The sequence below is a fragment of the Haliotis rufescens genome, unplaced genomic scaffold (assembly GCF_023055435.1).
Source record: "Haliotis rufescens isolate VD_foot unplaced genomic scaffold, xgHalRufe1.0.p SCAF_32, whole genome shotgun sequence".
Lineage (NCBI taxonomy): Eukaryota > Metazoa > Mollusca > Gastropoda > Lepetellida > Haliotidae > Haliotis > Haliotis rufescens.
Window position 1 is genome coordinate 3,858,966 of NW_025964024.1, and position 27,157 is coordinate 3,886,122.

Below are 27,157 nucleotides of genomic sequence, written 5' to 3' on the forward strand. Positions count from 1 at the left end.
AATGAATCTTACTGTGCCATTACAACTCCATGCTTGAAAAACAACTTCGTTCGCTAAAATAAAATGAATGCACAATTAAATTTCTACTTTATCCCCACTTTCTATAATTTGAGAAGCGGATCTGAGATCCAAGTAAGAAAAATGTTACTTTTTGAGGTTTGACTTTCTGCTTGGAATCTTTTTTTTTAATAATATGGGAATTTAAGCCAATAAGAATTCTCCTGTTACTCATGAATGTTAGGTAAAAAATAGCAGTATTGTATACAACAAAATGTCTCTCAGCGCACATGACAAATGCAAACCTGTATGGTCATAAGGCATACCAACTGATGAGACAGGGCTGGAGCATGCACTAGATGGGAAAACAGCTCAACTGAATTAAAGGTTTTCATTAGTCAGGGTGGTTCGATGCAAATATTCCATTCTGGGTGCTGCAGGACTCCCTTAGAAGCCTTCCTGGTGGAGCACTATGGGTAATATACAGTCCTGGCAATACTTGGAGATGTCCCCCGGGATCAGTCCTGTAGCGTTTGACTTAAACGGCCAGTATGTCGTTGATTCTTGTGTGTTTAAATCATACATGAAATAATTTCTGAGTGTGATGTCACACCTTTAGTTCATGCACGATTCAATTCTCAAACCAAGAAAGATAGCTCCGCACAGCAAAGCCGACAATAACATCGTCACATCTTACACAATCCATTCAAGATATTGTTATTGATCCTAAAACCACTTTCCATTCCCTAGTACTTATCCTTTGTTTACATTGGTTGCACAGTTGTGGTGTCATGGAAGGCCTACAGATCATTTTATGTGGAAACCTCGGTGGCTGAGTGGGTTTGTGTGCTGGCGATTAGGTGCCTCACTCTGGCAGTGTGGGTTCATAGGGCACACAACCCCAAAAAGTACTAGAATCTGTACTTTACTAAGAAAGTGTTATCCCAAATATAACACTTGTTACATGGTCACTTTGATGTGTAAAGCTATATTGTCTAGTACCTCACTTTGTCACTGTCACTGTCACTGTCACAGTCGTAGTAGTATGTCTGTATAACTATGCAAAACAATATGCAAAGCACACTGAATGGTTTGCATCAGGTCTGTCGGGACATATTTCAGAATAAGTCTGTTGGTTTAGAAACAAGAGTAAAGTCCAGTCAAGTGATAAGCCTACACCTGTGGTGTGGTCACTGGAGCAGAAACATCTCTTGTGGCATAATCCGAGCAGAGCAGGGCAGATTCAGCTCTGAGGGTTGCCGGCTTTTGTTTGTAAACAATGCCCAGAATGGTGGACCTACTGGTCCTTAAAGGCTATAATTTGGGGATGGCTTTCTGCTTCTGTAGTGTGGTTTTGGGGGCATATCAGGTGTCAATAGGAATCACAGTTTTCTGGTAATATGATTTACAAATATAATGACTTGAGGAGGGAAGCAGCTCGCAATGCTTCCAAAGGTAGATTTGGTGACCTGGCTCAAGAAGGTGAGGTGAGGTGAAACGGGGTTTAACGTCGCGTCCAAGATTATTGCACTTATATAGCGACGTGCATGCACGTGTGTGTGGCTGCTTGTACTAGACCGGACTGATGCCGATTTAGAGTGCTAGCTCACTGAGATACCATGCCGCAGTTTAACATTAATACCCCACTCAGACACAGTATACTGACTCCGAGTCGACCAGTCCTTGTTTTAGCCCCTTAATGCCGCGCGCGAGACAGGGTAACAACAAGTACCATCTTTTAACGTCTTTTGGTATGACGCAGCCGGGGATCGAACCCAGACCTTCCGCTCTCCGGGCGGACGCTCTACCACTAGACCACGGAGGCGGTCGGCTCAAGAAGGTTTACCTTACAGTCATGGCAGTGTTTGCGTTAGTGATTAGCTGGTATGTGTAGGAATCAGTTGGGTAGATCCATCATTCATGTTCTACACATACAACAAGACTGGATGCTTACACTCGATAAAGAAGCAAAAAACAATGGCACAGACATGCAAGCCATATCATAGCAGAACTTCTATAAAAACAGACTCTCAGTTCAAGTGTTCAAACAACAGTATAAAACTTGTAGTCAACAATCAAATACTGGTATACAACAATCAAATACGAAAATGTGTATAAAACAGGCTCGTATCTGCATACACCAGTATCTGCCACCATTCACATGTTTTATACAACAATGTGGTACTTGTACACAACAGTCAAGTGATTGTACACAACAAATAAGCCTGCACAACACATTTGTTTCTAACTGACTATCATACAACATGACACATAGAGGAAGCAAGGGGTGTACGGCGGTGCATGGGAGCCAGGTTAGGTGCAGTGTTTTCAACTGTGCATCTACAGATTGCAAGGAGACAGAGGGAGAGAGTCTCCTAGGCTACAGATGTCTACACTACACGCAATCATCTACCACCATACAAGCACATAGTGTATAACGATGGATATCTACTGCCATGCATGGGCCTATACATATATTTCACACAGAGTGTAACATAAAATCTATCTAGCATAAATAAAACCTTCTACTACTACTTATGTGTAAAATGATATATCTACTACTACATGTATATAGATAAATATCTACTACATTGTACGACTATATATATATACAAATATCTACTACTACATGTATATAGACAAATATCTACTACTACAGTACATGTAGAGACAAATATCTACTACTACATGTATATAGACAAATATCTACTACTACATGTATATATACAAACATCTACTACTACATATATAGAGACAAAAGAAATTAGTTCAAGAGAAATTCATATAAAAAATGGAAAAGAACAAATTACAACATCAAAATATATTCATAAAAAAATTGTAAAATATCGTCAACCTTCCCAATACCATTTGATATTGAAGTAAACAACAATTGGAGAATAAATGGCTTGAACCAACCTGTGATTGTGTGGTGATGTAAGTCCTTCGTGTACACATCGGGAGCTGTCTGTATGTAATCGCGGCCTGTACACGGCAGCAAAATCCACACCATGTGTGAACAGTTTTCAAATGTGACTTTTCCATATTACCAATAAGTTTATGAATTTTAGATGAAGAAGTTTAACTATGTAACCTTTTTAAGTCTCATTAAGGCATTATATATTATGAAGGATTAACATGAAATATTCCAGTTTTCTTAAATGGATTTGTAAATTTTGCTCACATTTAAAAGACTACAAAAAAATTACAATAACATATCTTATATTCACCCAAAAGATGAGAAAATGTAAATTTTTTACCCCAAAAATGTTTTGGTAATAGATTTAAGTTAAGATTTAAGAAAATTAAGTTAAAACAATATCTGGCTTACCGGCACAGCAGAGTAAAGAGGCAAACATACTGCAGCCGTGAGACAGAACCCACTGGGTCAGTGAATGAATGCTGACTGTTGACTGCTATGCATCACTGCTATTCTAGAGGTCAAGGCCTGAGTGAGAGTACTGTAAAAAACCTCCCATTCAAACATTGTCCAGATCTTCACACTTCCAACAGTTTCATTGTAGTACGTGGGATCACAAATACCCAGGGGGCAGGTTTGTAGTAATCCTACAGGTCCAGCCAGTTACTGATGATACCTGGCTTGAGGGGATTTAAGCTTTTTCAATTGTTTTATCCCCAGACATGCTGTTTGTACAAGCATTTATAGAACAATGGCTTGATTGTTAGAAGTATGCCAGCTTTATCACATCGGCCACTCATTGATTTAATTAAGGCCAGACCAATTAAATGCTATTGTTTTTATCAGGTCTAAGGAAGCAGCAGCCAAGCTGACTACTTGTCAGATGTTTTAGAATTCACATAGTATTACTCCCTACATCCAAACCCTGACATTTAACCACACGGTCATGTTTTACTATTATCAGGTAAAAAGTAATTAAACAAACTCATTAACAGGTATGCTTAAATGTTCTTGTCAAGAGGCTTTTCTACTTTGTATTCAATATGTCATTTAATAATGAGATCCTAATGTCATTATTTACTTTAGCTGATTATTAAAAGTTTTTTTAAAATTCTTATGAACACTATAAACACAGTAATACCTCCTGATCAATAAATTTTGTACAAGAAAAATAGTGGGTGAGTGAGTTAATTTTAACACCGCTTTTAACAGTATTACAGCTATATTGCGGCGTGTCAGCTTAATGTTGGAGGAAAGCCCTAAGTGATGCAGGTTTCAGACGTTTACCACTTCGGTGAAACCCATGAGCACGGGTATGGTGCTAGAAACATAATCAGGGCGACTCGGGATTGAACCCACAATTATAGGTTTCTGGAGTGCCCAAGGGATGCAACTCTGCACAGCGAACAATGCAACAAGGATGCAACTCCTTAGACGACTGGGCCACCCGTGCCCCCACAAGAAAAATAAATAGGCCTTGTCTAACTATTAAATATCATAATTCCAAGGTCATAATGATAGTAATTATAATTAGTAACGGAATATGTTCCTCATTTGTGTATTTGGTTTAACATGCTATTGAAAAAGAATCAAATGATATTTACATTCAATTCTCTGACAAAATAATTGACTGGTCTGAAAGAACGCAACTGCAGTCATGTTGACATAATGTCTCACTTCAGTCAATAAGAACACACCAGTAAGTGTCACATATTGACTTTAGTTTGTTCACACGGTACATGCTGCATGCGTAGAGTATGTGGAATGACAATACAAACAAGGGACATGTGTTTGTAGCTGTTCACCAGAGTTAATGTTAACATAGACACATGGTGCAGTGCATCAATCAATAACCGAAGAAAACAACCAAAAAATAACAAAAACTGTGATGCATAATGTACATGCAATAGATGGCTTAGCAATACATGCGACATGACATTGTTACAACACAAACAATCAGACAGCCAGAACACTGTTATCTATCAGGAACAATGAGGCAGCAATAACACTGTATTATATCAGGAACAATGAGGAAGCTATAACACTGTTACACACCAGGAACAGTGAGACAGCTGTAACACTGTTATATATCAAGAACAACGAGGCAGATATAACTATTACACACCACAAACAACGAAGCAGCTATAACACTGTTATATATCAGGAACAATGAGGCAGTTATAACACTGTTATATATCAGGAACAATGAGGAAGCTTTAACACTGTTACACACCTGTTGTGTGTGTGTGGCTAGTATCCGATATCACAGTTACACCACATAGATTCATGTTGTGTTTGTGGCTAGCTGTCACAGGAGTCGAGGCGGGTGCGGAGGCCTGACATATTGGTTCCAGGCCGGTAGGTTTTACCTGCTATCACTCACCAGCTACACATCTTTACACACACACGGTACTAATTAGTGTACCTACAGGGCAGGGACATTTTCATTTCTGTATTCAATAACTAGGATGTATCTCCATCATCTCAAAACCTTATGGTAAACAGATACAGCAGCGGTCCTTCATACCTGGTGTGCCTTTATCAGGTTCCTAACCATCAGATAGCCTAAAACAACTCTGGAATGTAAATAGGCTGCAATACATTTGTTTGTTCCAACCACTACATTTATTTTGTGTTATGATTAATGACAAAATGCCATTGCCAACATTCCTAACACAAGGGTTCTATGTAACCTTGGATCAGCTTGAAAACTGCTGATTCAGCATAAAGCAATATTCACTCATTCACCTACACTAACAGTTATTCTCAGAAGCAAAGTTATCTTGTTTAAAAAAGTTTTCTTATCTAAAAATAAATATCTACAAAATATAAAATTAGATCCAATGGCGTAAAGAACAATGCTTAATTTCAGGCTAGACTTGAAGTGGATACTTTTTTTAAAGTTTATTTTCTAGGTTCTGGGAGACCATCATTCACCTACAGCACTTCAAAATTCCAAGCATGGGATGACTTAATTCGAGAATAAAATTTATAAAATTTTAATCTAAAGACACTGCAATAACCCAGCTACAAAGCAATGGGCTGTAAAGACTGAAATGATAATTATTGTTAGACATCATGTTATTAAGACCTGACCTATCCAACGTGATGTCCGTTGAAAGCTGTCAGCCCTAACATGAAGGCAATGAGACCAGATAGCAAGTTGGGTCCAGGGGCGCTAGGGTACCTAGGGATATGGGGTTATCCTAACAACTCTTTCCGCTCTTTCTGACAATATGTTAGACCCCAGGTGACATTTTTCAAATCATAAATGTTCAGATTGGAGTTAGGTCCTGAAAATCTTTTTGTACAAATTTGTTTTAAGGAGGCAAGATTTTATATCTGGAGCGTGGGAGCGTGTCTTCAAAAGAAACATGTCTCTCATGTCAAAAGCATGCGAGTGGGCAGGTGACGAACCTGTGGAGAGCTGGGTACCATATTCCTTCTGTCTGTGATAGCTGTCCCCTGCTGGGTCCGGATAATCAGATGCTACCTTGCCTGTTGACAAACAGCCACAGCCGCTAATCACCATTTCAATCCAATAATGTGCTTTCCTTGAGCAAACATGCAATTCCTTCTTAAATTCTGTTAATCAAGATAATTAACTTTCATCTTTCAGTTCTACATTTTAAAAAAATAAAATGATTTGAAATTAATTTCAATATACAAAATCAGTGTTATGGATGATTTATTATAGAGTGTGGTGTTTAAACAGAATTAGTTATCAGGCAAGTCCCATGTGGACACTCCAACATGATGATAATGGACTCGCAATTTAATCTGTCACATCAATTAGAATTGGGATTAAATTATAGATGCAGATATTTGTATTTTTGTTTACTTCAAACAACACAATTTCTTACTTCATAAAGAAAGCCCTACTTACCAGCACAGCACAACAGAGAGGCAAACATGATCACCCACGACACAAGTATCCAAATATATTGAAATTCAATAAATCACAGCTGACGAAGAACATTCCACGTACATCCAGAGACTATGTTATTTGCAATTTTATTTCCTATGAGAACGGAGAGGCCATTTGATCTTCTACAGAGCAGGAACTGTCAACGTAGAGGCATGAGGTGAAGCAACAAGTCAAGGCAGGACTACTCTCACTAATTGCGTTGGCTCTCATGACGTGAGGACTTGTACCACACAGGTGTGTTTGTCATCCTGCAGTTTCCACAGGTCATGTGACTGTGACAGCTGGCCACATCGCCCACCGACCAACGTAAAATGATTGACATGATTGATTTTAACACAGTACTTGCAGTATCTATGTCTTCATTAATTTGGGATCAGAATGAATATCAATCATAACCTAATCACAAGTTGGTATTGGGTGTGGAGTCAGTCACACTCACTAAAACGGACATCATGTTCTCCTAACCATTGGTTTCAATGGAGAGTCAGTCACGCTTACTAAAATGGACATCATGTTCTCCTAACAACCGGTTTCAATAAAGATTCTGTCACACTCACTAAAACAGACATCATGTTCTCCCAACAACTGGTTTCAATAAAGAGTCAGTCACACTCACTATAATGGACATTATGTTCTCCTAACAACTGGTTTCAATGAAGAGTCAGTCACACTCACTATAATGGACATTATGTTCTCCTGATAACTGGTTTCAGTGAAGAGTAAGTCACATTCACTATTATCGACATCATGTTCTCCCAACAACTGGTTTCAATGAAGAGTCAGTCACACTCACTATAATGGACATCATGTTCTCCTAACAACTGGTTTCAATGAAGAGTCAGTCACACTCACTATAATGGACATTATGTTCTCCTGATAACTGGTTTCAGTGAAGAGTAAGTCACATTCACTATTATCGACATCATGTTCTCCTAACAACTGGTTTCAGTGAAGAGTCAGTCACACTCAATAGGCCTGCATGTAGTGGGAGGGAGGCCCTAATACTGAGTCCGAAGCATCTCTTGCTTGAAGTTTCTCCATGGAACTGATAAATTCATGAAGAGCGACGACTTGAAATCAAGACATGCTGCATAAATCTGCATCTCTTGTTGCAGTCATCAAACGGCCATCCATCAACAGATGACAGTTCGATGCTTTCATGTTTTCCACTATAAAAACATCATCCTGTTCTTTAGGCTAAATATCACCATGACAACAAGTATCCCATGTGCACAACAACCGCAGCACTTGTCATAGCCTGTAGTAGCATGCAGAGACAATGACCATCAGCACCACCAAGCCTATGTATGGCAGTATACTGCGGACACGGCAAGTTGACAGCACATACTGCAGTCTTCACAACCAATAACTTCATTATTGATTCACTGAACTTATTGCTACGAAACCAAAAAGAAGGTTTGTCAACACAGCACACCATATCTCTGAACTTCAGATTCATGTCGAGGCTTATGGTTGCAGAGGCATGCCTGTGGAGAGTGAGTGAGTGAGTGAGTGAGTGAGTGAGTGAGTTTGATTTAATGGTTATATTACAGCATGTCAGCTTGATCTGGAAGGGAAGGCCTGAAGGGATGCAGGTTTTAGATGTTTATTATAACCAGGGTTTTTGGAAAAAGTTTTTTAAATATTAACTTAAAATGTAGTTTATTAAATCAGGCTTTAGGTTAAAATACAGATGGATATGAGAGAAGTGACTGTGCAGGGTGAGGGCATCACCCACAGGGCATGTAACACCCACCCACATGTAACCTTATCACTAGGAACTGTACCCACCAGCATGTGTACGGTTCTGACACACCTAGAAACATAACCAGGGCAAATCTGAGATTGCTGTCCATGTTCCGGTTCCTGGCACCCATAAGGGATGTTACTCTGCACAGCAAATTCTGACAAACCTAGAACCATAATAAGTCAATAATGCAAAATTATGTGTGATCTTCAACAATCTATTTTTAGCCAATAACAAGGTGGGGAGTGTCATTATCTTAGTACATTGAAAAGAATCAACTACATCATTAGTCAGTTATATACAGTCGGCTTTAGTCAGGTCGAGTTTCGGTTCGACCACAGAAGCTGTTGGGTCCTCGAGTCCCTGTCAAGAGTAATTTTTGGTTTTGTTCTACTGGAATTCACCTTAAATGTTATGAAGCCCTCAAACTGTAATCTGTTTCATTACAGTAACATGTGAACCGTCAAACGTTACTACCAGACGCCATCTTGTTTCCAGCAGAAAAGAGTCAATATTCATCACCTGACATGGCAATACTGATCATGTGACGAGTCAATATTCAAAGTTGAAGTGTCAGTCACATGATTTGAGGGTCTACATTGGACTGCACTTTTCATGACATGATACGGATTATACCACGGAAATGCAAGATTCTTAATTGTGGGAAAAAAATGACACATGAGACTCATCAAGCATGAGACTCATCAAGCAACATTATATCTCTGAATATCTCCAATAATGTCAGTCATATTCAATGCAATTGAGCAAAAAAATTAATCACCCTAGAAAAAGACATCCGAGGTGATCGCCACAACTAAATATCATGCCATACACGTGATGAATTCCATTGCTGTGCACACTGATCGATCCGTCTGCCCCAGGCTATCATCAATACAGGATCATCTGTACATAATCAACGGATGTTACAGCTCACTCGTCCAAACCCATAAGCTGTCTTTGTCAATGTTCCATTAACTATTCATCTAATTCTCCTGGATTATGTAACAAATGTTATATTTGGGATAACACTTTCTTAGTAAAGTACAGATTTTAGTACTTTTTTTGGGCCGAGTCCCATCTGGGATTCGAACCCACACTGCCAGAGTGAGGCACCTAATCGCCTGCACACAAAGTCAGTGATCCAACCCACTCAGCCCCTGAGGCTTCCATGCATATTATCCCAAATATAACATTTGTTACATCTGACCACTTTCTAAATGGCATTGTGTGTTCACACCTGGATTACGATGACATAACGTCCGTCTTAAGAGTCGTTTGTGAGTCACTAAACACACAAAAGACAGCAGTAGTGAGGTAAATATGACCCAGCACAGTCCTCAGGCTTCACGACTCCTGCTTAGGAGACTCAGGAGACTCAGGAGACTCAGAGTGAGTGAGTGAGTGAGTGAGTGAGTGAGTGAGTGAGTATGGTTTTATGCCGCTTTTAGCAATATTACAGCAATATCATGGCAGGGGACACCAGAAATGGGCTTTACACATTCTACCCATGTCGGGAATTGAACCCTGGTCTTTGGCATGACGAGCAAGTGCTTTAATCACTAGGCTACCCGACCGCCCCCCAGGAGACTTGGAAGACAGTGGTCTAGTGGATAGAGCGATTGCCCGGAGAGCAAAGGCCAGTGTTTCAATCCCCTTCCACATCACACCAAAAGGCCTCAAAGCTGGCACTTGTTGTAACCCTACATGACTCTCAGCAATAAAGGGATAAAAGGACTGGTCAGCTAGGAGTCAGTTCACCATGCCTAAGTCGGGTATCCATATTAAACTGCGACATGGTATCTCAATGGGCTAGCATAATAAAACTAAGACTAGTACAAGCAGCCATACACTCATGCATGCCTTTGCAATACAAGTGTCATAATCTTGAACGCAACATTAAACCTCACAGGAGTACTGTGGACCTCTTCTACCCAGGTCTCCCCATGAGGTGTCGACAGTATGTAGAAAAGAATGTGTGAAGCTGAGAAAACAGACTAGCATGGCCAGTGAAGGATAACAATGTTCAGCCTCGGAGTAGCAGTGAACATGTTCAGGCGTAAAGTATTTCAATTAATGCTTTACAAAACAAATCAATAAGACCAGCGTTGCACCTGAGGTATGAAAAATACACAGTGTGAGAAAACAAGATCTGATATTGATATTATTTGTATGATCTGATGAAATATTGATCTCAACACCCCGGGCTCGGGCAATACACAGTCTTCCTCTTTTCAGGTGTAGTGCTGAAGAAGCCACTTTAATTTCATCGTTAATTGCTTCCTGCATTTTACAGTGTTGCTGAATATTGCATATATATATTGAATAAATTGAATATATTGAATAAAGAAACTTTCTTACAAAAACTATTTCTGTCTTGCCAACAAATTAAGCTGTTTTGGCGCACACATACACTAGACATATGAGAAACTGAATTAACATGCAAAGAAACTGAAATCTCAACATCAGAGTAACATAGAGAGAGCATATACCTGGTAAAGTTGGTTATTTACCACTAAGGATAATATCTGTATACAAAATGTAGGCAACAAATTCAGTATGTGTTGTACATGTTGACAACAGATTCAGTCTAAGTTAAACATGTTGGCAACAGATTCAGTCTGTGTTTTACATGTTGGCAACAGATTCAGTCTGTGTTTTACATGTTGGCAACAGATTCAGTCTGTGTTAGACATGTTGGCAACAGATTCAGTCTGTGTTTTACATGTTGGCAACAGATTCAGTCTGAGTTTTACATGTTGGCAACAGATTCAGTCTGTGTTTTACATGTTGGCAACAGATTCAGTCTGTGTTTTACATGTTGGCAACAGATTCAGTCTGTGTTTTACATGTTGGCAACAGATTCAGTCTGTGTTAGACATGTTGGCAACAGATTCAGTCTGAGTTGTACATGTTGGCAACAGATTCAGTCCAGGTTAAACATGTTGGCAACAGATTCAGTCTGTGTTTTACATGTTGGCAACAGATTCAGTCTGTGTTTTACATGTTGACAACAGATTCAGTCTGTGTTTTACATGTTGGCAACAGATTCAGTCTGTGTTTTACATGTTGGCAACAGATTCAGTCTGTGTTTTACATGTTGGCAACAGATTCAGTCTGAGTTGTACATGTTGGCAACAGATTCAGTCTGAGTTGTACATGTTGGCAACAAATTCAGTCTGTGTTGTACATGTTGACAACAGATTCAGTCTTAGTTAAACATGTTGGCAACAGATTCAGTCTGTGTTTTACATGTTGGCAACAGATTCAGTCTGAGTTGTACATGTTGGCAACAGATTCAGTCCAGGTTAAACATGTTGGCAACAATTTCAGTCTGTGTTTTACATGTTGGCAACAGATTCAGTCTGTGTTGTACATGTTGGCAACAGATTCAGTTCATGTTGTACACGAAGGCAACATATTCAGTCCATGTTGTACATGTTGGCAACAGATTCAGTCTGTGTTGTACATGTTGGTAACAGATTTGGTCTATGTTGTACATGTTGGCAACAGATTCAGTCTGTGTTGTACATGTTGGCAACAGATTCAGTCTGTGTTGTACATGTTGGCAACAGATTCAGTCTAAGTTAAACATGTTGGCAACAGATTCAGTCTAAGTTAAACATGTTGGCAACAGATTCAGTCCATGTTGTACATGTTGGTAACAGATTCAGTCTGTGTTGTACATGTTGGCAACAGATTCAGTCTGTGTTGTACATGTTGGTAACAGATTTGGTCTATGTTGTACATGTTGGCAACAGATTCAGTCTGTGTTGTACAATGTTGGCAACAGATTCAGTCCATGTTGTACATGTTGGCAACAGATTCAGTCTAAGTTAAACATGTTGGCAACAGATTCAGTCTAAGTTAAACATGTTGGCAACAGATTCAGTCCATGTTGTACATGTTGGTAACAGATTCAGTCTGTGTTGTACATGTTGGCAACAGATTCAGTCTGTGTTGTACATGTTGGCAACAGATTCAGTCCATGTTGTACATGTTGGCAACAGATTCAGTCTAAGTTAAACATGTTGGCAACAGATTCAGTCCATGTTGTGCATGTTGGCAACAGATTCAGTCTGTGTTGTACATGTTGGCAACAGAGTCAATCTGTGTTTAATGTTGGCAACAGATTCAGTCAATGTTATACATGTTGGCAACAGATTCAGTCCATGTTGTACATGTTGGCAACAGATTTGGTCCATGTTGTACATGTTGGAAGTAGATTCAGTTCATGTTGTACATGTTGGCAACAGATATAACATATTCATGCTAAACATGTCGCTAACAGATTCATGTTATATGTCGATAACAGAGTTATGCATTACATACTCCTATTTGATATATTTCGTATCCCCCAGACACCAGTAACCCATGACCTCCAGCAGTCAATGTCATGCTGCATGTCATGATGGCCTGACTTGGCCGAGTCATCATTCACACACGTTCCAGACAGTAGTTAGGGTGTTTTAATCAATACAGCACAATTAGTCAATAGATGAAGATGCAGGCAGGACATGGCTGGATGCAAGAAGCTCATGTAACAGTAGAATAGGCACCACGAAATGAATAAATAGTTCTCTTTGTCTCTGTATTCTCTCTAAAAACTAGAGCGAAACACTGTTATGAAAATTCCTCTCAAGGAGGGTAGGGTATATCATTCATCATACGTTTCACCAGTCTGTTCTTTGCATCTGGACATCACTGTTTAACTGTAAACATCAAACAATAGATCATATGCAGCACTGGCAGATCCAGGGGGGTGCTACCGGTGCGTCCTCCATCTTTTTTCAGACGCCTTACATGTTCACTGCACCCTCGGCAACCAAAATCGTGGATCCGCCTCTGCGCAGCATGATGCAGCTGTTCATGTCAATCCTACCACCATCAGGTCTGAAGAGTTGCCATATTACGACAAGACAGACGAATGCCAAGCATCTCAATGAGAGGAATCAAACTCGACTGGTCAGCACAAAGAACAAAAGCAGCTACCAAGGGACTATCGGTCTGTCCTTAATTTAAACAAAACTTAACCATTTCAACAGAAAATGCCCTGCAGGGGAAGTAATCAATATGTTGACATCTATTGAAATAAAACACCTCAGCATCAGCAGAGAAGACACATGATTCTGTCTAACATGAAAGCCAATCAGAGTCAATTTCCAACAGCTTTTTTACAGCAAGCTCTGAAACAAAGCCAGCGTGATGAATCTGTAGGCAGTGTTGACAGAAACCTATATTCTGTGTGTCACATATTGATACACAAACAAAGATTTATCCGCCAACTTTCCAGGATGGTCAACTTCACCCTGCACAGAGTAACAGAAACACATCGCTCTGTCTCTCAAGTAATCAAATATTGATCTCAAAGTACCCATCAGGTAATAAATATGGAGAAACATCTCATTGAGAGACCCAGGCTCACACATCCTTTCACAAAAGGGGAAGATATGTGATCTTTGGAAATCCATTTCTCTGCGGTGAACAATTTGTTCTTTTCTCTTCAAAGCCTTCAATGGATTCAAACTAAGATACTTGGGAGTTAATGTGTTCCTGTGTTTAACCGTTCCACACAAATCAAACCCAGCTGGGAACGCATTTCCTGGGTTCCCTTGTCACTAAGAAATGACTTCCGATGCAGTTGACACTGTAGTAGCAGGCCATTCTGGTGGCGTTCCGTATCAGCGGGATACTTTCCTCGTCTATCCTTTTCAGCATGTGTCCTGTGTGTTGTGGCAGTGTCTACCAAAGGTCACTCTTAACATGAAAACAATCTCAATAGATGTGAATAAAGCTGGCTTGAGTAGTTATTATACACTACTCAACTAATGATAGGGATATTATAACAATAAGTGACATTTATAATGCAGCAAATTCCATATTCCGACTTTATGTCCATGGTGCTACAATATTATTACTTTCTTTCAAACCTGTGAAGATCCGGGTTAGAAGAGGTCTTCAGCAACATATATTTCCTGTAAAAGGCGACTATGCTTGTTGTAAGAGGTGACCAACGGGATCGGGTGGTCAGGCTCGCTGACATGGTTGATGCATAGCATTGTATCCCAATTTCGTGGATCGATGCTCATGATGTCAATCACTGGATTGTCTGGTCCAAGCTCGATTATCTATCAAAAAGCTGGAATAATGCTGAGTGCAGCGTTAAACAACATGAAACAAACAAACAAACAAACTTTCAATGGAACAGTGTGCACTCAATTTCTTTCTCAGCTCCCTGGGGAGTATACAACCGAAGGTAGCTGTGAGGTGCTAGAGTGAGTGAGTGAGTTGGGTTTAATGCCGCTTTTAACAGTATTCCAGTTATATCACGGGGTGTCAGCTTAATGTGGGAGGAAAGCCCGAAGTGATGCAGGTCTCAGACGTTTACCACTTCGGTGAAACCCACGAGCACAGGTATGGTGATGACAAACCTAGAAACATAATCGGGGCCAACCGGGAGTGAGGTGCTGGAAGGTTAACAGTCACATGACCATCTCATCCTACTGGGTACCCATTCACTGCTGGGTGAACGGAGGCAAGTTATGAACAAAGTCACTTGCCTGAGGAGATGCACCGCCGTGGGTATCAGTGTGGGGCAGGACCAAAGCCTTAGAAACTCTCAGGAATCAAGCATCCTAACACGGTCATCCATCTAGAGATTCCCCACAACATGTGCTTAACTTCACCCGATCTGGGACCTGTGCCACCACCAATATTCAGGCCGGGACTGAAAGTGACTGATCACTGGGAGAAGTTGTCATACATTTAACATTGCCCTGGACCTCATTTGCCGGAGTAGTGAAACAAATCAGCAACTTATTTAACATTCCCTAAACTTTTGTAACTGTCTGTAATATCTTCATATCCCTAGAAAAAGTTGAGTAGTACATATTAAAGAATATATAAATTTTGTCATATCGTAAAATTTCACTGGTATCTCTAGAGGGTAACTTACTTTCCATTTAAACAATATGATAAATATCTACTAATATTTATACTCGGATGACGTAATTGTTACAGTACAAAATATTCTTCTTGTTTAGCATAAATATGTGTTATCAGGATCAAAAGCAAGTTCTACTGCAAAACCACTTTTTCACTGCACACAAAGACTGACATAAGCCAAACATTTACACTGTTTACAGTGCAGCCTTTCTGATCATGTGTTTCATGGAGCAGTAATTCCCAAGCAGGGAATAAAACTAAATGTTCGGAGAATTCAAAGAACTCTACACAGTATGTTTCCTTCATCTTTAAAATCGTTATTTCCTCCTTCAAAGCAGATTGTTTTAGACCACTTAAAGATATTAAAAATAAGTCTTACAACTTTGTTTGAATTCCCTTTCAACCCTGGTCTATAGTTCTTCTGTAAACCAAACAAGAAAAAATATCTGATTTTCTTCTTCTCTGAGAGGCCGTTTAGGAATTGACAAGAATACAGCAGGATAAGCATGTACATGTACATTTGTACAGCACTACAGCCTTGGAGGGGATAGGTCTGGGTTCACACTGTCATGTAAACCAGAATTAATATGTCAATGTTTTGTTTATTTGTTTGTTTGTGTTTAATGCCACACTGGGCAACATTCATAAATTGTAAATAATCGAGTCTGGACCAGACAATCCAGTGATTGACATCGTGAGCATCAATCTTGGGTACTTTAGCACATGGTATCCTATGTAAGCACATCATGGCTCCTGTTGACATTCAGTACAAGGTGGTTTCACTAGATTAGTGTTATCCACTTGTGACAGTACACTAACTACAGCACTAAACACCACTAAATACAAAACAGACATAAACACAGCACTTAATAGAACACTGCAACATCATTAAATACATAACGAAACACAGTACAGATTTAAATCCAGCCCTAGACACTAAACACAGTACAAGACATCACCAAACACCTGACACTGACTACTAGTGGTGTAAAGATACATCGAACTATCGATTGATTGCGATTGCTTGTCTCATGATAGTACACTATCGATTGCAACTTGAAACAATCGATACTACTGGTGATAGTTTGTCTTACTATCGAGGTTTCGATAGTTAATTTGTTTGGTACATTTACTTTCTTAAAAAACATAGAAACAACTCCTATGATCATCTAATCTCTGTCGTGCTTTCGTTTGGATTGCACTACTTTGTCTGCTTGATTTAGAGTTACGTCCCTTAGCTACTCGTTGCTAGGCAACATTGACAAGATGGCAGACGCCACATGTCAGTTTGAAATTGTCGCCAATAAGGCAGGCAAATCATGGGTATGGGACCATTTTGGCAAAACGAGACAGACAAGCAAAAAGTAAGTTGTAGAATCTGTCGGATAATTCTAAAGTATTCAGGAAATACTACTAATCTGACCGACCACTTGACAAGACGGCACCCAGATATTCGTGCACGTGAAAAAGGGGGATCCCGGTCTTCAGTCAGTGGTAGTGCCAGTACCTTGACGCCTATGATGAGTCTGTCTACTTTTATGCAACTTTTGTCAACTTTGTTTCCTAATTGATATGTTGAATCGCATTTAGTCATTCAGTGAATGCCAATGTGACAATTAAAGAGTTTGACAGTTTGTATAGTCAAATACTAGTCATTCAATCACATTCATTCACATTGGTGCTAAAATACTGCAGTAACCTAAGACTTTACCAGTTACATGAAGTGAAATTTTGTATTAAAATGTTTTTGATAGGGTCAATTTGAACTTGTTTTCTTTTCATTTCTTGTTTTCCTTACAAATAGTATCAGAAAGTTATAATTATTTTGATGGTGTCAGTCAAAATGCTGAAATATATGCTGCTAAAGCCTGCTATAATTGCAAGTGAAAACTATTGCAATACTATCGCAATAGTAGGGCCACTATCACAATAGTATCGCAATAGTTGTTTTAACTATCGCAATAGTATTGCAATAGTCAAAAATGCCTCAATAGTCACCCCTACTGACTACATCATAGGTTGTCAATTCACTTGTTGAAAATGCCTCACATAATTCTCTGTAAAAGGTATCTGGGTCAAGAGACAATTCAGGAGACCATCCTAATGCATTTACTTAAATTCCACAAACCATATCCGTCACACTACGCTCCAATAAGCACTCACTGGCCAACATCTAGACCGGTCCATAAGTAATCTTTATAATCGCCTCTACAAAGACCTTAAATGTCCATGACATTTCTTGTCTACATAACAGATTTGTTTACAAAACTCCAGAGCAGAAGGGGTGTATAATTGCCATGTAACTATTATCGTAACGTCATGGTCTCGTCTGTTTGAACTAAGTGACTCGGTGTTAATGACTATAATAAGTACCCCCTTTGTCAATTGTACCAAAGTACAGAATGGTATATATAGGCCTAATAAGAATAATTCTGTTTTTAAAATAATGGTAATTACTGTCATTTTGAGAGTAAAGTAAAGAATGATCTCTCCTATTTTACATCAGATTCATATTCACAATAAGGTGAGGTGAAATTGGGTTTAACGTCGCGTCCAAGATTATTGCACTTAAATAGGGACGTGCATGCACGTGTGTGTGTGGGGGGGCTGCTTGTACTAGTCCGGACTGATGCCGATTTATAGTGCTAGCTCACTGAGATACATGAACATGAATACCCCACTCAGACACAGTACACTGACTCCGAGCCGACCAGTCCTCGTTTTAGCCCCTTAATGCCGAGCGCCAGACAGGGTAACAACAAGTACCATCTTTAAACGTCTTTTGGTATGACGCGGCCAAGGATCGAGCCTGGGACCTTCCCCTCTTTGGGCAGACGCTCTACCTCACAATAAGGGAAATGGACTCTGTCAATACTGATTTACAATTAAACTTTCCTCTGTACCTCAGAAATATATCCATCAATGGCCTAAACCTTATCCAGAAACATCCATGGCAATGTGCTCCATACAAAACTAATATCTTTATACAATCCGTCTGATTTGCTGTACACCTAATCTGACCCGAATGCCCTTCTTCATGACTGAGTCCTGTCACTCGTATTAGGTCAATAACATTTAAGCTATTGAGCCGAGTCACTGGGTGGACCAAAACCAGAAATCTTCCACCATTCTGGCAGTAATGGCCATGACCTTGGTACTATGGCAGAAATAATGAAGAAATCTCAAACAACAAAACTGTCATTGGTTCAGCCTGCCCGCTCTCCAACATCATTACAATCCCCTACAACTGATCACACAAACAAGCGAACAATTCAATTGCACTCTCTGGTCCAATAGAGACTTGCATCCGAAAACCATTACGGTCGAGAGAAGGAAAACGGTTGTTTCAGCTGACACGTAAAGTAGCTGTTTGCAGAGGGAGCCTTTAACTCATCTCAGGTTGGGTTTGTGGTAGTGTATTCTTTATTTCACAAAACAACTGCTCCTATTCCAGACTAATGAAATTATACTGATTAACTTGTTGAGGTTTTTAGGTTCTTTTTCAAATGTTTATTCAAATAAATTGGCAACGTTTCAAGAAAGACGAGCACATTCTCCCATTGATCCTTGGTATGATGTGGAATAACAACCAGACAGAATTTCAATCAGTCTGAAATGCTAGTCTGTCGTTTTGGTGAACACTCTTCTGCTCTAGTGAGAGTATGGTTTTACGCCGCTTTTAGCAATATTCCAGCAATATCACGGCAGGGGACACACATTGTACCCATGTCAGGAATTAAACCCGGGTCTTCGGCGTGACATGCGAACGCTTTAACCACAAGGCTACCCGACCGCCCCTCTCTTCTGCTCTAAGACGATCTATGACTTCATCTATAAAATCATAGATATACAATATTTAATTCAGCTTTTTAAATCAACATATCTGGAGCTTGGAGATATGGTTAATTATATTCATTATTTTAGGGTCAACAAAATGTTTCCAACTTAGCACCGATCTGATTCCAGCTTGTTCAAGTACTCTTCCTTCTCATTCATGGGTGAGTATGGTTTTACACCGCTTCTAGCAATATTCTAGCAATATCCCAGTTCGGGGACTCCAGAAATGGGCTTCACACATTGTAATTATGTGGGGAATCAGTCCCGGGTCCTCGCCATGATGAGCAAATACATTAACCACTAGGCTACCCTCTTCATTCATGAAAACATTTGTTCAAATGGATTGCAATATGAAAGATAGCAATGCTGAAAAACATATAAACAATGGAGTGATGTGATGCAAGAGAAATTTAGTTGACATTTATATTCATCGGTTTTATTTGAACTGGAAGCTAGTTTGATGGACCAGACACTGGGAATGCCGAGTAGTCCACTATTGGGCATCCACTAATCCTTGCAGGTTCATGGAAAAATAAACGCCAAAACAAACTGCTTGGTTAGCCCTTGAATCACTTGCAATTTACTTTTTCACAAATAAACTCATTTTACATTCTGTCATGAATGGTGTTACCAACATCCAATAAACAAACTACCGTATTCGACGTAATAAGCGCCCACAGCGATACTTGCTAATATATTGGCTAGTGAACACTCCCAATAAGCACCCCTTCCGATTGATCAATGTACACAAGACTTATCTATTCATGTATAATACGCATTCTTGTATTATATGCACCCTTACTTTTGGCAATTAGATTCTGGGAAATATATCTGTCATGTATAATATGCACATACTTTTCTTTTGTATCGTTTCAGTCTGTCAGCATAAACCACGAAATTTACGATGTTTCAACTCTGTTTTTTTCTCACCAAAATTATATTCTAATAAGAGCCCCCTATTCCCAATTTTGAGAGCGCCCCAGGTGCTTATTACCTCGAATACAGTAAACTACTTGAAAAGGATGTGGCCTTATTTCATAAACTTATTATAACGTGGGATATTCTTCTTGGTGCATTATCAACTTTCCAACTGCTGAAAGTCAATTTATAAAAATTATCAAAACATATTTTATATCCTCATTGAAATGAATACAAATGTCATAAACCTTCAGTCAAATTAATTTTACCGAACTCTTACGATAAATAATTTCTTTGTTATAAAAACTATTCCCTTCTATCAAAATCCTTTCAAATAAAAATAAATTAATAAATAAATTAAAGTAAATGTTCTATGTTATTGTTGAATAAATACGTAATCAAGGTAATATCCAGAAAGATAGCTGTCATTATTTATCAGGTACGTACATAGCATTAAGGACATTACAGAGATCATAAAGACATCACATGCCTCCTCCATGACAGGACAAAACACAACAGTGTCATAGATCAATACCGCTTCATAAAACTGAAATATCGTTAAACAAGACTATAATATCAACCGAGGCAGAATAAGTTGTCCTGAATCACCAATGCTTGATTTGACGTCAACTGAAGACACACGGTGATGATGTCAACTGCGGCAACAGGTGGCCGCCATCCCATCATCTCGCCACGTCTGTACGTCTACGTCAGTATGTACGCCTATGCTGATGTCATGTCAACTATAGCAATCAATTTTGCAAAATGACTGACCATAAATAGTCCTGTCAAGGCTTGAGTGATGGGTCGACTTTGTGATGTACATCAAGGAGACCCACAAAGGGGGAAATCTATATACAAGTGTGTTATCAATTGAACCAACCCCAAGCCAACAGGACGTAAAAATTCATAATTGATCACGGTTAATATCAGTCTTGATTAGTGATAAATTGTGTGTATATTTAACCATTAAAAAATTGAAATTGTTAATAAAAAGCTCCTGTGGTTAGATATTTTACATGACACTTATGACAAATCATGACTTTGTTATTGCCGATTAATCATTGAGCACAATGAGAAAATCACTACGAGGTGGTGTTCTAACAATCCATCAACCATTTATCACAAGACGTCAACACATTAGGGAAATGAAATCAGTTCAAACAAACCCCAGCTGGTTGTGTGCGCATTCAGCTGTAATAACAATGTTTCTGCTCATCTATCAATATGTTCCGCTTCCTGCAACTTGCCAATTTGGTCTTGAAATTCCATTCAGATCAAAACTACTCTTTCTTAAAGAAAAACCCCATAAAAACTGAATCAAAGTAGGAAACAGAAAAAGGAGACATGGTATTAACTTAGGTCAAATTAATCTGTCAGGTATTGAAATAAGAATTCATTTGAGAGATTTCAAAGATATCAATACTTCTATCAGCTGAAAGGCTTTCCTTTCCACACAAGTCAAAATGGTCAAAATGATAAGTAAAGTTCATTCACAATTACAATGTCAATGACACGTGTCTAAACAGTTATTAAGGGACTGGAAATTTATTATTGGGGTTGTGGGGAGATTATGGGGGGGGGTAGTCAGCAAAATATAATATTGTCCTCATCTCACCCCATCAGCCACCCACTCTAATAAATGACCAGTCCCTAAAACAAAAAATATTCATAATCTAACTAAAGCTAGATGAATCATCGTTACCATTGAATTAGCCCTTGCAAAGGGCCCTCCATCTTCCCGAGGCACAGGAGTTAACTGACTTTAAAAGTCCAGTTTCCACCCTTGCCGAACTAGGCTGGAATTACTGGGCTTGATCGTAGCGCCACCAGTGGCTATTACCAGTTATGTCCCTTCTAAGCCTCTCCTATGGACCAATCAGATTCCACTTCTTGTATCGCTTGTGTCTGCTTCACACAAAATGGCGGAGCCAAGTCAGGACGATCTGATCTATAATCGACGGGTCTTACAACGCGAAATGCATCAAATCGCGTGAGCACCTTGATTAAAAACATGAAAATAATAGGAAAATATCTGTTGACAACGAGTTGGCCGTGCACATGCTTTGCAAATCTGGCAATTGACCGAAATCAGCACGACAGTTTCCTAACCGGATTTCGATTTCGGTGCACAATTTTGATTGGACTATACATAGACTCATTAGTCCAGCCAAAATGTAACTCCATAATACCAGCCTAGTTCGGCAAGGATGGAAACTGGACTTTTATAGTCAGTTAACTCTCTTGCCTCGGGAAGCTGAGGGCCCTCTAATCATACATGTTATTTCCAAGATATTTGTGGTATGGGTCGTCCTTGCCGTGATGAAGCCTGCCTCAAAAAATACCCCTTGATGATGAGGGAATCAATAAACTAACCTCATCAACTAACATTTTACTATCCTTCCAACCAATTCATTTTTTGATCTAACACAAAAATAATCAGTCATATAGTTTCACGGACAATCTAACTGTCATTACGACTGTGTTCTGTTTGATATACGTTTTCGTGAATGTACACCATTAGCGAGGAAGCTTCCCCGATCAATGCAGCAGATTATTAGGATCTTCAGTTGGCTTGGTCCTGTGATGGACAGACTATTGATGAGGAGGCCATTGGTGTGCTTTTGATTAGAAAAATCTATTTCACCTTCAAAACAAATCATGAACTTCAGATAACCAAATAATATCTGACATAAACATGGAACCAGCACACAGATGATGATGATGATGATGATGATGATGATGAAGGTGACGATGATGATGATGGTGGTGACAACGATGATGACAATGACGACGATGATGATGATGGTGGTGATGGTTGTTATGATAACGATGACAACGACAATGATTGTATTGATTCAGATTCAGTGATGCTGTTGTCTGACAACTGTCAGTCTCAGTAATACTGTTTCTAGCCAGCCAGTTCAAGGAAAACTTTGCCCGACAACCGTCTCAATTATACTGTTTTCTGACAACTTTAACAATGATACTGTTTTCTGACAACTGTCTCAATGATACTGTTTCCTGACAACTGTTTCAATGATACTGTTATCTGACAACTTTAACAAAGACACTCAATGATACTGTTTTCTGACAACTGTCTCCATGATACTGTTTTCTGACAACTGTCTCAATGATACTGTTATCTGACAACTGTCAACTATCACATATACAAACTAAGTGAGACATCAGTGTGCCACTAATAATGTTATCTGGCATACAAAAACGTAATAACAGGGCTCCAGAAACATCTTCTGGCGAGATTACACGTCAATAGCTACAGTTTGTTTTCATTCCAAAGCTATTCATTACTTTTTCAGTACATAACACCATTTCAATTCCTCTTGTGTAAGTGATAGTGCTAAAAGAACGACTGATGTGATTTCAAGGCTACAGTGACGTCACTAGCGTATTGTCTCCTGCCAGAGTGCTTCATACGATGTCTGGCGCATTGCCAATGTGTGTAAAATTCTGTCTTGCATCATGTCTGATCCAGTCTCCTGCAGCAGGAGGCTGTATCAATGATTCAGAACACCAGTAAGACATGCGTCGCCTTCCATGTTAACTCCTTCAAGCGTAAACAAATGATGTCACACTTGACTCAGTGTTGTGAAACAGGTTGTTGCATAATGTACTTCTCAGTAGATGCATGTGTATACAACAGAAAAAAGAAAATATATATTTGATTAGTTAAATGAGGATCATATGGATGATTGATGGCTGAATGTGGATAATTTAAAAAAAATCTATTAAGTTATGACTGGATGATTTAACATGTCATACCATCTGTGTGATTGGGATCAATACTCATACAACTGGTAACCATTTCATGGTTACTGGTTGCTCGCTCATTCACTCACTCACTCACTGCTGTATTCAATCACTCACTCTCACTGTCTCGAATATCTCTCTCTCTCTCTGCCTACATGTATTGGTAACGATCAGCAAAACTAAACACACAAAGCATTATTTTAACCTGATATTGATTTTCCCACAAACACCTGTGTCACTCGTCTAAGTGTGTGAAAAAACACTTAAACAACCTCAAAATATCCCCAAAGCCTTTGCTCCCCTACTGTACGATGTTCTTGATGTAATGTTAGAACACAGACTGACATTCGGGAACCTCGCACCGAGTCGCACACATATGATATCGTGAGTTATGCATCAATACTCATACAACTGGTAACCGTTTCATTTGCTATTGGTTGCTCACTCACTCACTCACTCACTCACACACTCATTCTCACTTACTATGTCTCTTTGTTTCCTCACACAGTTTCTTTCTCTCTCTCTCTCTCTCTCTCTCTCTCTCTCTCTCTCTCTCTCTCTCTATGCACACACACAATATAAATTGTGTGAAAACACGGAAAACTGACACAAACCCATAACAGGAACAAATATACCTAACCCAAACAAAATCCTTTGACAAATTTTCCACAAAATCCCCACACAGTACACTGACTCCGAGCTGACCAGTCCTTATTTTATCCCTTTAATGTCGAGCGATGCAGCGTAACAACAAGTTAGTTAAATATAAGACTATTGTAGGTTTATTTTAAAGTATGGGAGTTGTGACAGTCGTAATGCTACGATCATTTTGATCATGATTGTTGAGTGCACACTGATCCAGTGACCGGGGTAATAATAGCACTTTGAGCATGCCCCTGAGTGGTGTGGAAATTTGCGCAATATATATATGACCTATTATTATCATTATTATTTGGGGAATAGGGCCCAGGGTCATTGGGCTTGGAATTAACAATTCCATTTGCAAAGGCCCTGAAGTCCAGGGCCCACTTGCACAAAGCGATCTTAGCGCTAAGTTGATTGTAACTCCCATACTTTAGCATAGGCTTACAATAGTCTTAGCGCTAAGATCGCTTTGTGCAAGTGGGCCCTGGTGTTGGTGCGGAGTAAGTCTTGGCCGGCGCACACCATATTGCTCAATGACAATCCCTGCAACTTGATGATAAAACAAGAGTGCAGTGTACACACACAGAGAGACTACAAATACGTCATCACTCAAACCATGACTTGAAATCAATATGGTGCTTTATAGTCACTGAAACATGCATTACGTCTTCAGTATTACTTTCAATAGACTGCCCCCTTGATACAACCTGGCCTACTGATCATTGTCACTAGACAATACAGTGTATTGAGAAACATCATTGCCTGCCAGCACTCATTCTGGCCTACATTATACAAAATACCCAATAAAACATGTCCGACCTAAGTGCTTAACAAGACATCACCTCAATGAGTTGCAAAATGTACTGGTATATTTGCTTGCTTTTTTTCTGCCACATTCCATTTTTCCTATGTTTCAAAGTGTAGCAACAAATCTGTGTAGAAATGATATTCATTATAGATGATGCTTCCGACAAAAGCAAGAACATTGGTCTTTCCTGTTGGTTTCACAATAGGATGAACAATCCTTTTTATTCTAATGGACTGTTGTCATCTTGATGTCATATTTCATTTTATGAATCTGGTAATATTGTGCACGGTGACCTATCATCCCACAGATTCGAACATTAAGATTTGTTGCCAGACAGGACCAAAGGCACAGTAACGTACTGCGCCTGTGGTAATCTAGTGGAATTTACCAAGAGACGGAAATACTGATTCAACTCTCCCAGACTGTATACAACACTATTAAACTTCCAGTCAACTGCATGAGTTTCTCAATCACAACGCATCAAGACAATCAAACCTGTGATGGAAAAGTTAGCTGTGTCGCTGCCTGCATGAACTAATTCATCCTTAAATATAATAGTCGAGGATAGATCCAGGTCTTCATTGCCAGACGCAATAATTTTGCCAACTAACAGTATTCCAGCCGTATCATGGTGTGTCAGCTTATATAGGTGGAGAGTCAGTCATGCAGAAGATTAGTGACACCGACAAGTAAAAGGTATTTGGAGCCTACATATCTCCTGTACATGGAGCCAGTTCTGCCTACATATCTCCAGTACATGGAGCCGGTTCTGCCTACATATCTCCTGTATTTGGAGCCTGTTCTGTCTACATATCTCCTGTACATGGAGCTAGTTCTGTCTACATATCTCCTGTATGTGGAACCGGTTCTGCCTACATATCTCCTGTATTTGGAGCCTGTTCTGTCTACACATCTCCAGTACATGGAGCCGGTTCTGCCTACATATCTCCTGTATTTGGAGCCTGTTCTGTCTACATATCTTCTGTACATGGAGCTAGTTCTGTCTACATATCTCCTGTATGTGGAACCGGTTCTGCCTACATATCTCCTGTATTTGGAGCCAGTTCTGTCTACATATCTCCTCCTGTACATGGAGCCAGTTCTTTCTACATATCTCCAGTACATGGAGCCAGTTCTGTCTACATATCTCCTCCTGTACATGGAGCCAGTTCTGTCTACATATCTCTTCCTATACATGGAGCCTGTTCTGTCTACATATCTCCCCCTGTACATGGAGCCTGTTCTGTCTACATATCTCCTGTACATGGAGCCAGTTCTTTCTACATATCTCCTGTACATGGAGCCAGTTCTGTCTACATATCTCCTCCTGTACATGGAGCCAGTTCTGTCTACATATCTCCTCCTATACATGGAGCCAGTTCTGTCTACATATCTCCTCCTATACATGGAGCCAGTTCTGTCTACATATCTCCTCCTATACATGGAGCCAGTTCCGTCTACATATCTCCTCCTATACATGGAGCCTGTTCTGTCTACATATCTCCTCCTATACATGGAGCCTGTTCTGTCTACATATCTCCTGTACATGGAGCCAGTTCTGTCTACATATCTCCTCCTGTACATGCAGCCAGTTCTGTCTACATATCTCCTCCTATACATGGAGCCTGTTCTGTCTACATATCTCCT

At 39.6% G+C, this 27,157-nt stretch overlaps 1 protein-coding gene across 14 annotated transcripts in view; it reads right to left on the reverse strand.

Annotated features, from left to right (window-relative positions):
• The window catches only part of LOC124116645 (synaptotagmin-like protein 2), a 126,848-nt gene that overhangs the window by 43,408 nt on the left and 56,283 nt on the right, over nucleotides 1–27,157 (reverse strand). The window contains exons 1-2 of one of the 14 annotated variants that reach the window (XM_046478078.2): nucleotides 6,801–7,195; nucleotides 6,332–6,412 (exon numbers count right to left, since the gene is read on the reverse strand). The exons of 11 other annotated variants lie outside the window; for them this stretch is intronic. In XM_046478078.2, coding sequence (XP_046334034.2) covers nucleotides 6,332–6,412; nucleotides 6,801–6,828 — 109 coding nt within the window. In that variant the 5' untranslated portion in view covers nucleotides 6,829–7,195. Of the gene's footprint in view, nucleotides 1–2,913; nucleotides 2,980–3,325; nucleotides 3,733–6,331; nucleotides 6,413–6,800; nucleotides 7,196–27,157 lie in introns of those variants that run through there. 2 more of the 14 variants (XM_046478079.2, XM_046478081.2) reach the window with 2 other exon arrangements.